The sequence below is a fragment of the Nothoprocta perdicaria genome, unplaced genomic scaffold, assembly GCF_003342845.1.
Source record: "Nothoprocta perdicaria isolate Ctin4 unplaced genomic scaffold, notPer1 scaffold_169, whole genome shotgun sequence".
Classification (NCBI taxonomy): domain Eukaryota; kingdom Metazoa; phylum Chordata; class Aves; order Tinamiformes; family Tinamidae; genus Nothoprocta; species Nothoprocta perdicaria.
In genome coordinates, this window is record NW_020454860.1 from 844,413 (window position 1) to 856,186 (window position 11,774).

At 40.6% G+C, this 11,774-nt stretch overlaps 1 protein-coding gene across 4 annotated transcripts in view; it reads left to right on the forward strand.

Moving 5' to 3' along the window:
* Positions 1-3,507: 3,507 nt before the first annotated feature.
* Positions 3,508-11,774, forward strand: part of TFG (TRK-fused gene) — an 18,531-nt gene continuing 10,264 nt past the window's right edge. For 2 of the 4 annotated variants that reach the window (XM_026035887.1, XM_026035891.1), the window contains exons 1-4: positions 3,508-3,571; positions 6,210-6,314; positions 9,004-9,211; positions 11,585-11,668. In XM_026035887.1, the coding sequence (XP_025891672.1) occupies positions 9,028-9,211; positions 11,585-11,668 (268 nt within the window). In that variant the 5' untranslated portion in view covers positions 3,508-3,571; positions 6,210-6,314; positions 9,004-9,027. Of the gene's footprint in view, positions 3,572-4,043; positions 4,111-5,012; positions 5,029-6,209; positions 6,315-9,003; positions 9,212-11,584; positions 11,669-11,774 lie in introns of those variants that run through there. The other 2 variants (XM_026035888.1, XM_026035890.1) reach the window with 2 other exon arrangements.

Below are 11,774 nucleotides of genomic sequence, written 5' to 3' on the forward strand. Positions count from 1 at the left end.
GTTGTCTTTTAAATTCCCCAGCTAAAACTTCTTCAGGACAAATTGTATTGAAATTGAATGAAAACTTTACTATTTATATATGAGAAAATGAAGAAAAAAAAAAAAAGTTAGACTTGAATAAGCAGCCTTGGAAAGGCACTTGCCATAAATGTGTAACTCATCTCAGTCGGCCCAGCATTAGACTGTGTTAGGAAGCACAGTCTTTTTGGAGGTAGGTGTTTTTTTCCAGAATACCAGCTGCAGCACTTCTGTTAGAGCCCTCCTCTGCACGGCCTTCAGGTGAACATTTCTCTGTGTCTTTTGGCTTTATTGGGAGCTAGGGAGAAGAGTCATTTGTCTTTGACATTAGACATTGTTTTTTAAAATTTATGTTATAAATAAATATTAGAAAATCCTGTTTTCAGTCTATCGTTTATTAACGTAATACAGTATAAAGAAGTTGAAAACAGTGTCAAAAGGAGCAGAAGAGTTTCTGGATGTTGAAGTGATGATTAAGAGAAGAAACAGCAGAGCATCATGATGGAAGAAAGTGTTGAGTAGTGGCTTAAGCACAAAGAGCATCGTGATGGAAGAAAGTGTTGAGTAGTGGCTTGAGCACAAAGTGTGAAGACCACGCAGCTCTTCTTGCTTTGTGTCTTCAAGCAAAGCTCTGAGATCCAAGGATCTGGCCAGCGACAGGACGAGGGGTAATGGCCACAAGCTGGAGCACAGGAAGTTCCGTCTCCAGGTGAGGAGGAACCTCTTTACTGTTAGAGTGACAGAGCAGTGGAACAGGCTGCCCAGGGAGGTTGTGGAGTCTCCTTCTCTGGAGGTCTTCCAAACCCGCCTGGATGCCACCCTGTGCCACATGCTGTAGGTGTGCCTGCTTGAGCAGGAAGGTTGGACTAGATGATCTCTAGAGGTCCCTTCCAACCTTAAATATTCTGTGTGATTCTGTGATTCTGTGAAGGTAGTTGGTTCCTGTCTAACAAAAATAAGAATAATTCCACTGACTCATCCCATCCCATTTTCTCCTATACCAGAGAAAAAGCCCAAGAAATGTCAACAGTTAATACTTTAAAAACATTTTTCTTTCCATATGCTGAACAAATATAATTGTATGATGAGCCATCTCCAGTTTCAATAAAACAAGAGCCTCATGTTGAAGTTTAAAGAAAAGTCTATTGGTATATTTTGAAAACTTGTAAGATGCTCCAAATAAAGTCATGGTCTCGATCATATGTGATGGCTAAATGTTTGGGGCTAGTGTCTCTGAATACCCTGGGCACCATAAATGAGACTTTCTGAATGTCTCCATGTCTGTGTTTCCTGAACATCCTGAAGTTTTCCACTTCTTAGGAATTTATATGCTCTCTATTTAGCAGAAGAAAATGTTCTCTAGGTTTCATGAGCATCCAGAAAGAGCAGTTACACTAGACACAAGGCTGAACTTTGTCACCACTGCTTCAGGTAATGGCAGAGAATGTCATTAAAAATTCCAARGGTAATTTTCCATAATTTGCTGTGCTTAATGTTTTTGGACATGTTTGTTTTTTTTTTTTTTTAACCGTGTTTGTGTTTTTATGCAATATCCATATTTCTTTGCAGATTATGTCTGTAATTCTTGCCTTTGAAAATTCCTTTGATTTTACTGAACATGTCTCTAGTTTCTATTTTCTAGTTTTGATGATTTTTTTTTTCACAGAGAAGGAAGTATTGTATAAAGCACGTCTTGCCTAATTTTGAACACATTTTAAATTAAATATCCTATCTTTATAGATCAAAAAGAAGTAAAAAGGGGAGAATTTGTACAATATTGAAACATCTCATCATTCTGTCTCTAAGTATTTGAGATGTTAAAAAGCCTTTACAGTGTACACTAAGCATATCTGACCTAAAAGAAAACATTTTCACCTTCAGAGAAAATGGAAAATATCAGTTTCTGTGGGCTTAATATCAGTTTCTGTGGGCTTTTGCAAATTGAGAGTCCTAATTTCAAGAATGATCCTTCTTCAGGTTACATGCTTGGCACTGTAAGAACAATAGTTCAGCTCTTATCTACACGTGGAACATATTGATCTTAATAATGCAGTGAACTTTGTTATTCTTTGTGATATGTGGACTTCAAGGATCATGGAGTTTCTTGTTAACATATTGAAAGTTCTGCTTGAATAAAGAAGTGGCTTGAAGAAACACTGAATCATCAGTCCAAAGGTATGAATTATGAGATATAGAGCTAACGTAACTGATGTAAAAGTCCTTTTTTCAGACCTATACTTTAGAAAAGGTAATCTAGTTTTTAACTTTAGAAATGCTAAAATGGTTTCTACATATTTTCTAGCATTGTCTACTGATAGGTAGTTGCGGTTATGGCTTTTCATTCTTGTCCCGTCAGAAATGGCAAGGTATGTGAACTTTGCTTTTTCAGGCCACTAAACAAAGTGTCTSTTTGGAGGCTTTTATTGGTTGGTTGAACTGTCTAACACGAGGAGTCAAATAACCACAGTTAAGCTTTACATAGACCTGAATAGGTATTTATGTYGTGTGTATGAACACATGTAGTGATGTATCTAAAAATGAAGAAAGGCAATAGAAATCTCAAATGCCCTGGGCCAAAAATGGGAAATCCAGTTCCGGCAGTTGAGAAGTGCCCTGGAACTTGGTTTTTGAGCCTGAGGAGTTTGGTCACATATGTAACAGTGAAAACTCTGGAAATTGGGAAATTTTGATTTAGATTTGTGGGTTTTCTTGCTAAGTAGACCAACTGCAAAAGCAAAGGTGGAGGGAGGAGGAATAGTGCAGAAAGGCAATGTGAGCAAACACCCATGTCAGGCCCAGGAATACTGGCGGGAGAAGCAGGCAAACAGGCTCTCTCTGTGTGGGTGGCTGAGTGTGGCAAGGGGTGTGTAACTTCACAACTGCTTTTTCATCCCAGTGCCACCTAGTCTACAAGCGTGCAAGCTTGCGTTTTCAAAAAGCTCCTTTTCCACACTATGGCAGTAAAAATAAAATAAAATTAAATTAAAAAAAAAAGAACAAAATCATGTAATGCTGCTCAAGCCCCATCTCTTGTCTTTTGGGAGAAGGTGGAGGCAGCACCTAAGAGTCGTGAGAAAGGGCTTATATACATGCAGCCGTGCACGTCAAACACCTGACAGTCCCTTCTCATTCTGTCATTCCAACCAGCTTAAAATGAAATAGTAATAATAAAATAAGCCGTGAGAAGAGCGAGGTGGCCGACTCGCCCGCCTCCCGCCCCTCACAGCGCCAACGGTCGCCGCCCACCCCAACGGCCGCCGCGCGGCCACGCAGCCCCCGGCGACGCCAAGGCCCCGCCCCTCCGGGCCGCTGACGCGCGCCTCGCGACGCGCCCCGCCCCGCCGCGCATGCGCGCTGCGGCGCTGGCAGGGGCCGCGGGGCCGGTGGCGCGCATGCGGGCGGCTCGCGCAGGCGCGGTCGCCTCTCTGCGCTGCCACGTACGGGCGGCGGCGGCCGTTGCCGGGATCGCCACGCGAGGGGCGGGACGGGACGGGGCGGCCTCCTTCCCTGCCGGGCTCCGTCCCTCCGCCGGCGGGACGGCGGAGAAGCCACAGTAAGAGCGCGGTTCCCATCCCCTTTCCCGCTTGATCCCGTGGGAGTCCGTGGGAATGGCGGCGGGAGGCGGTTGGGGCCGAGTGTCGCGGCCGTCCCCTCCATCCCCGCCCCCCCGCCGGGGCGAGGCGGCCCCTGGCGCAGCGCCTGGGAGACCCCTCGTGTCCCCCCGCCCCGCGAGGCCCCCCGGGGGGCGCCCCCATCCCCCTTGATGCTCCCGGCCTGGCCCCGATCCTTGGGGAGCGGCGGCCTCCCCGATGGCTTTTGCGCCCCACCGCATCGGGCCTGCCCCTTCTGGACCAAAAGATGCTAAATTAGCCCTTTTTCTTCCCCACCACCTCAGCTGTCTGGGGCAAACCCTCCGCCTGTGGGGGCTTGGCTCGCACCTCGTCGCTCTCCTGACAGGGAGCGGAGAGGCTGGCGTGCTGGCTCTGCCCTCGCTTAGGCAGAGCTGCCCTCCGCTGCCTTCGGAAAAGCGTAGTGAAATCCAGAAGRGCTGTGGCGACACCGTTGTGGGAGCAGGCCTGGGACAGGAGCTTGGTGCGTGAGGTGCACAGAAACCTGTGCATTTGAGGGGGGAGAGATCTGTGCCCCTAAAATGCACCAAGGAGCATAGACGGCATCAGTGAGGTTTTTACAAAAAATGAGGGGGTTTAAACGGGAAGGCATTGAGGGAGTTCGGTTTTCCTGAGAGAGTAGGCAGTGATTTATTTTGTTAAAATGCTTGTCAGTCTGCGTTCTGAGCGTCTTCCTTGGGAAACTAAGAGTTTTCTTCAGCCAGTCACATGTTTAGCTGTGTCATACTCACAGTGAGAAAAGACAAAACTTAAAAGTTTTAATGATTAAAACCTTTCACATAATTTTCTGAAATACTGGCAAGCAGATGCAGTGTTTAGAATCTGTCTCTTGAAAGCTGAACATTTCCAAGCAGAATGGAGAACAGTATGACAAAATAAGTGCGCCTAGGTGCTTTTTCTGTTACTCTTTCCATATCCTTTGCTAGATARGAGGTAGCTTTCTGTGAATAACGGAGGCAAATAAGACAATATGCTTGCTGGCTACCTTGCCCAAGGTATGACTGATGCATTCCATCTGTCCATGTGTGAGTCCACCAAAATCTGCCTTGTTAGGAAGCACTGATGAGCTTCTGTTTTTACTGCTGTCACTTTCTGAGTAAATTATCGTCTAACCTCAYAGAAATAAAAGCATTTCTCAAGTTCAATGCACAAGATGCAGGCTAATTGAATTAAACCAGTTTTAGACATGTGATCTGTATCCTGTATTTGTTCATTGCAGTAAATTGCACCGGGAACTGTAGCAAGATCAGGGTGAGAGGGGCCCCATCTCCATGTCTCATTTGTTTCATAAAATGTGAGTGAGGAAACAGTAAAGCCCTCTCATCTCTTCCTTTCACCTACTTAGTATGTCAGAGCAGTCTCACCCTTCTTCGTGATATGAGTGAGTACAGCCCTTTTTATAAGGTGAATGTTACTGCATGCCCAGGCTGAGGGGAGCAGCTGCCAGCCTGTGAAAGTTAGGGAGGGCCTTTCTTCATTCTTCAGAGCTCTCTTGTGCACTGCTTCACTCCTGTAATGCTCATGCCTCTCCATCCCAGTTTACTAAGCTGAATCTAGAGAGCTGAGCTGGTCACATTAGGGACTTCCAGTTTCATGCAGAAAGCTACTTTTTCCTCTAGTTAGCAGTAAATTATCCATAAGCGAGACAGTGAGTGTTGAGATAACTCTCTCTGTCTGTGTGCATGTGTTAGAGAGAGAAAAGAAGGAAAGATGTGAGGAAAAAGAAGTGCAAGCACTGGGTAGAGCAGGTGGGAGGGAGGAACAGAGCTTTGTTTGACATTGGGTTGATCTGTATGCTGAGTGATTATCTTGTAGCCTCGGATGATGAGTGCAAACATAAGAAACAGGTGGACTGCATAAACTCCAAGCAGATCATCACAKCAACTTTCCAGAAGCAACAGATGAATCTTAAAATGAATTGCTGGCAAAGCATGTTTTTAAGTGGCTGTGTATTTCTGGCTCCGGTCCATTCTTTCTGCACCGTTTGGTGTTTCTGGGAGAAAGGGACGTTACTGCTCCTTTGCTGCTGATAGTCTGGCCCTGATGCTGCCTTGAAGCATCAATTAATGTTATAGAAACATCAGCAGTAATCCAGGGAGGGTACTCCAGTGTTTTGATGCTGCTAAATCAGAGTTTAATTCCTCTAACCTAAACTAGCTGGCTAAGATGGAGGGCTGTACTTTAGTACTGGAGAGCCATACTGAGGGAATATTTTAGTAGTGCTGGGGGAGATCATTTTCTTGATGCATGGAAAGGAATGCATGCCCTACTGTAAACAATGCCTACACACAATTCCAAAAAAAAAAAAAAACCCCAAAAAAACCCACCTCTTTTATGATATTAAGACTGTTTGGGATCTAATTATTTCAACTTTGAACTCTGTGATATTCAAGGTATAAATCTGATAGTTGCCTTCTGGATAAAATGAATGAACACAATCTGTAGCCTATGGATAAAATATATTTGTTAAAATATTTTAGGATGAAAGATTGGTATGAACTATGTATCTCCAAAGAAGTCTGAGAGCAAATAAATATTTTCTTTTTCATTTTTCTGACGCAGCTTCCTGGTTTTGGCCACTGGTAGTGCATGGCGGCTTATCCTAACTCTGTCCTGAAGTGAGGTGGAAAATCTGACCAGTAATCCAGCATCAGTAAGAAAACCAAGGTAATGATAAGCATGTTTGTGGAAGGCAGATATGAGAAGACTTGCAGATACTACTTAATTTTTTGATGGCCATTATTTAAATACCCACTGCAAATAGCTGTATTTTCACGACAAAAACAAAGTGCTAATTAGAGTTGATATGCTTGCTGTCTAGACTACTATGTTGCACAACATGAATAATGTATTAACGATAATATGAACTTCACTGTGACTGCTTCATCAGAGTGTCTCACTGGCAACRTGACTATGTTAATTACAGCTCCCTTTTTCTGCAGTTGAATTGCATTTGTTTGTATTCCCTTACTGTTTTGTATGATTAGAAAAACAAGTTTTGCAGTTTTGCTCAATGGTTGTTTGATTTTTTTATTTGGTTAATTGTTTTTTTCAGGGGAGGGGGAGGAAAGTCGTAGGACCAAATGCATGGATTTGCATGAAATGTTTGTTCACTTGTATATTAAGTTAATTACAAGAAAAATGAAATTGAGTTGCAGTCTAGAACATGTATTCTAGTGTGCCTTTCTAGTGCATTACATCATTGTTGAAACAGTAGACCTAAATATATAGAGGAGCATCGAGAGAGAGCGTGTTGAAAGCTTTTAGCTGAGTAACTTGTCTAGAGAAATATGATAGGGGAAAAGCCACTTGAACTATTTTAAAAATTGACTGCCCAAAGTTCACTTTCTTCACAGAGCAACATGTTAAAACATCCCTAAAGGTAAGGGAGAAATATCTCCATATATGTACCAGGAATTGCTTTTTGGTGGTTGTTTGTTTGTTTTCCAACAAGAAAAGACAACATGCTTGCCTGTGTACCTTTCTGGAAATTCCATTTTTGATATGTAAGGCTTCCTGCCTCTAAGCTCTTCAACTTGTACTTCAGCTTGTTAAGGTGCCTGCTTCTTTAATTTCTCTTCATTGCAGTTTCATTGTCTTGGCACTAGATAACTTCTCCTTTTATTTGTAAATAATAAACTTTTGTGTTTTTAACATGGCACAAAGTGGCAATCCTTTAATTGTCCGATATGAAGTATGAAGGGTGTGACTCTAAAGTGTGTCTCATGTGAATCTTGGGTGGAAGATGATTGTGCATCTCTAAATTGTCTGTCAGAGAGTGACCAACTGCCCCAACCTGGTATTTTGCATAAAGCTTTTGTGGCCCAGAACCACAAGACACATGTGACGTCCTGTGGGCAGCTAGAGAAAGATGTTTTCTGGACACGAAAGGGTTTACAGTGCTGTCTATAGCAGCCTCTGGATGACTGACTTCCTCTCATAGTCTGATTAATCTTGATTTGGGAAACTATCTCAAGCAACTTGAGTCCTGCTACAGAGCTTTGTCTAGATTATAACTTTTGATTAGGACCATACTGTGCTGCTCAGGAACCTTCTGTATGATGTACTGAATTTTTCAGTAGGGTTAGGAGCCATAACTTGAAAAATAAAAGTGAAAATGTTGTGTGGTCTAATGATAGTTCTTTTAAATATAAAGTCTTGGTTAAAATACTAAAAAAACAAAACAAAAACAAACAAACAAAAAAAAAACTTGCTGTCATGCTTCCTGGAGAGAAACTTCCAATAATTTCTGACCGTGCGTATAACAAAACTCAATGCTCAGTTCTGTTTTTCCCCCACTCCTTTTCATAGAATCCCTAAGGTTGGAAGGGACCTTTAGAGATAATCTAGTCTAACTCCCCTGCACACGCAGGATCACCTAGAGCAGAATCACAGAATCTTCAAGGTTGGAAGGGATCTCTAGAGATCATCTAGTCCAACCTTCCTGTCCCAGCAGGGACACCTAGAGCATGTGGCACCAGATGGGTGGCATCCAGGCGGGTTTTGAAGACCTCCAGAGGAGACTCCACAGCCTCCCTGGGCAGCCTGCTCCAGGGCTCTGTCCCACTCACACTGAACAAGTTCCTCCTCACATGGGGATGGAACTGCCTGTGTTGCAACTTTTGCAACCCATTACCCCTTGTCATTTCACTGGCCACCGCTGAGAAGAGCTTGGCCTCTTCCTCCCTACGTTCCCCCTTCATGAACTTATTACGTGTTAATCAGATTCCCTCTCAGCCTTCTCCAAGCTTAACTGGCCCAACTCACTCAGTCTCTCTTTTGCTTGTGTCTGAAATGGTGCCTGTTTCAATTTGCCTCCTGTAGTAAAACTACCTTACTGCTTATAATCTTTAAGGTTTTTAAGGTTTTTNNNNAAAAAAAAAAAAAAAAAAAAAAAAAAAAAAAAAGCTTGTTCCTGGATATTGCAATTATGGGAGATGTAAAAATGATCTAATGGCTAATAATGTCTATTGTTGTGAGGCAGTGCTTTTGCTGCACTGCGTTTTCCTAGAGAAAGACATACGTGTGCACTTCCACAGCATATACTCAGAAATATAACTTCCTATATAACTTTTTTCCATGACAGTTTATAGGTCAATATTTTTCCAAAAATGGAGAAAAGTTATTAAAAACCACATTTAAAAGCTTTGTAACTTTCAAAGGTCTTCTGATTTAAATTCTGAGCAGCAAGCATGATCAGAACTGTTCATTTTGAGTGCCTAATCTTGCAGGGTTCTGCTTTGCCCATGAGCTTATRTATGTCCAAGAAAGCTTCCCTGGGGACTTGCTGTTGTGAAAGATATTTTAATAATTAGCAGTCCAGTGTCCTAGAATGTTCTTAATGTTTTGTTAACAGGTGTCCAGACTTCAGGAGGCCACCATGAATGGGCAGCTGGACTTAAGTGGAAAGCTGATCATCAAAGCTCAGCTTGGTGAAGATATCAGGAGGATTCCTATCCATAATGAGGACATCACCTATGATGAGTTAGTACTAATGATGCAAAGAGTATTTAGAGGGAAACTTCTGAGCAATGATGAAGTCACAATAAAATATAAAGATGAAGGTAAGATTTAATTACTTGTTTTGTTYTGAGATGATTTTCCTAAGGACAAAAACAAACAAACAAAAATCTCTTAAATTGTCTAAAATGCCATTAGTGGATGAAAACCATTTGCAAGATTGAGTCAGTAAATAGAAGCTGTATTTCTTGTGACCTTCCTTGTAGCGCAACAACTCTGAGATATCGGCTACCTGATAGTTCACTTTTCATTGTTGCAGAAAGCTGATACCATCGCAGGTTTCTCGCAGTGGGACTGGAGGCAAGAAGTATGTTAATAAGATGCTTTAACAGACGCTCTTAATTGAAAAGGTTACTTTTGTAATAAAAATTCTTGATCACTTTTTCCTTCATCAGTGATGAACAAATATTTAACCTAAAGTATTTATTAAAAATATTTTTTTCCCTTGTGTGGCTTGAATATTTTGGAAATTGGTTATAAATAACTTATGTTTCAAAGAAAGTCTCGATCAGAATTGCTAAACAAGTGCAATTTCTAGAAGGAATCTTTGGCAGACTGAGTAAGAAAGGCCTTCTTTGAGATGTGTGGAGTGAGACTGAGGGAGTGTCAGTGCGGGGGGATGGAAAAAGTACTTAATCTGAAGGGAGACTGAGCTTTGTTCTTGCTGCTGTCATCTCAAGTTTGTGATTGTCGAGCCTGAGTATGAGATTTTCTGCTTAATACTTGTACAAAATATCATGACTTTGTTAAATCTTCATAAAACTTATAATCCTTGAGTCTAATATCCCCCCCTGTTTACCAAAGTGAAGGAAAACCTTTTTATTTTTTGGCAAAAATGATTAGGCAAAAGAATTGAGTACAAACCCAGAGTCTTACAGTGGTAAAAAGGGGTTATTTCTACAAACTTGAAAATAATCAGGAAGAATCGCCACAATCTGTTCTCTTTCAGTGACTAAGGCAATAATGAGTACAAAAGAAAAATAAATGATTGCTTTATATGAACACTTGAAAATATTGGGAAATAGTAAGTAGATAAATTTAATAGCAAGGGAAGTCTATCTTGCCAAAGCCATGGATAACAAGGATAATTCCAAATATCGTAGAGAGAATTYTAATAACATTATAAAAAATGGGAATGCGCCATGATACCGAATTAATGGTAAAATGCTTCTTACTCTATTGGAAGTCACTTGCCTTTACTAAAGGTAGACAACTGTAATTGGCAGAGCAGGAAATCTGTAGTGTACCAGGAAATCTTCAGTGAGGGCTAAAGTTATGGTGCTTGAAAAACAAGGTAAACTTTCAAAATAGCATGAGATGTAAATGAACTGAAAGGAACTGTCTTCTAAGCTTCAACAGAAATGTATGAATCTTAGTGGACTAAAAGGTGTTTGGTGTTTTGCATAGCCTTTTGTGTCTTAAGGCGTCCCAAAGAGCTCCTATATAGTTCCTGTGACTGAGGGCAATGTGCAGATTCAGTAAGTCATCTAGTCCCTGAAATCTGCTACATGAAGCCTCAACACTTAGTCGTTTATTTCCATTTCTTTTATTCAATTTATTAGTTTATTTAGTTCCGTGATTGAGAGAAAAGTTCTATTCTGACAACTTTAACATCTTCATGTCCTCTTATTCTTGCTCGTGTGTTAAGGCAGGGATAATTTTACTGTTAATTTTCCCACAGGTACTTTACTATTATTAAAATGTATTAAAATATTTTTAAAATATGTTAATCTTTTAAAAAACAGTTAAAATAATGTATTATTATTAAAAACAGTCTTTCAGGTCATTGGTCAGAATATAGATTGAGAAAGTGCTCTAGTCACATAACTTTTTGCTGTCTGTCCCTGTGAGCGTATGTGTGTTGCTTTCAAAAATTAAATAGAGGTCTGCTTGTGCCAACTACTGTCTTGATTCTTCTGTCTGTTTTAAGAAGTTTTAGAAACTACTCAGAATGCGCATATAGCTTTTAAGTTTTTTATATATGTATATGTTTATATATGTGTATATATATCCCTCTGTGCATAATTACTGTGCATTCACATGTTAAAAACGCTTTCTTTTGTGATGTGCACAAGTCTAACTTGTTGCTTTGTCTCGAGTTGTTTTGGGAAGGAGAAAAAAAAAGGTATTTCTTAGTGTTCTTTATTCTGTAAATCAGAAATAAGGATAGAAACCTTAATGACAGGGGAAGAAAAAACTCTTTTCTTACTCTGGTTTTAATTTTTTCTTTTTTAATGTATAAAAAATACAGTACCATTTTTCAGTAGTGCTAATCGGTAACCTTTTATTTTTCTACTAGCTTCAGAATCAAATAGGGAGTGCTATTTTTAGTAATGAAGTAAGCTGTCTAYCCTAGAATGGTGTTTAGTAGTTATTAAGCTTTGCTTTTAACATATATTTTTTCACATTCTTTACAGATGGAGATCTTATAACAATTTTTGATAGCTCGGATCTTTCCTTTGCAATTCAATGCAGTAGGATACTTAAGCTGACTTTATTTGGTAAGGTTATATTGATATATTTATATATATACATATGTTATATATATTTTTTTCCTTTGTATCAAAATTCTGCTGGTGGTCCTCACTGAATATTTTAAATAACTTT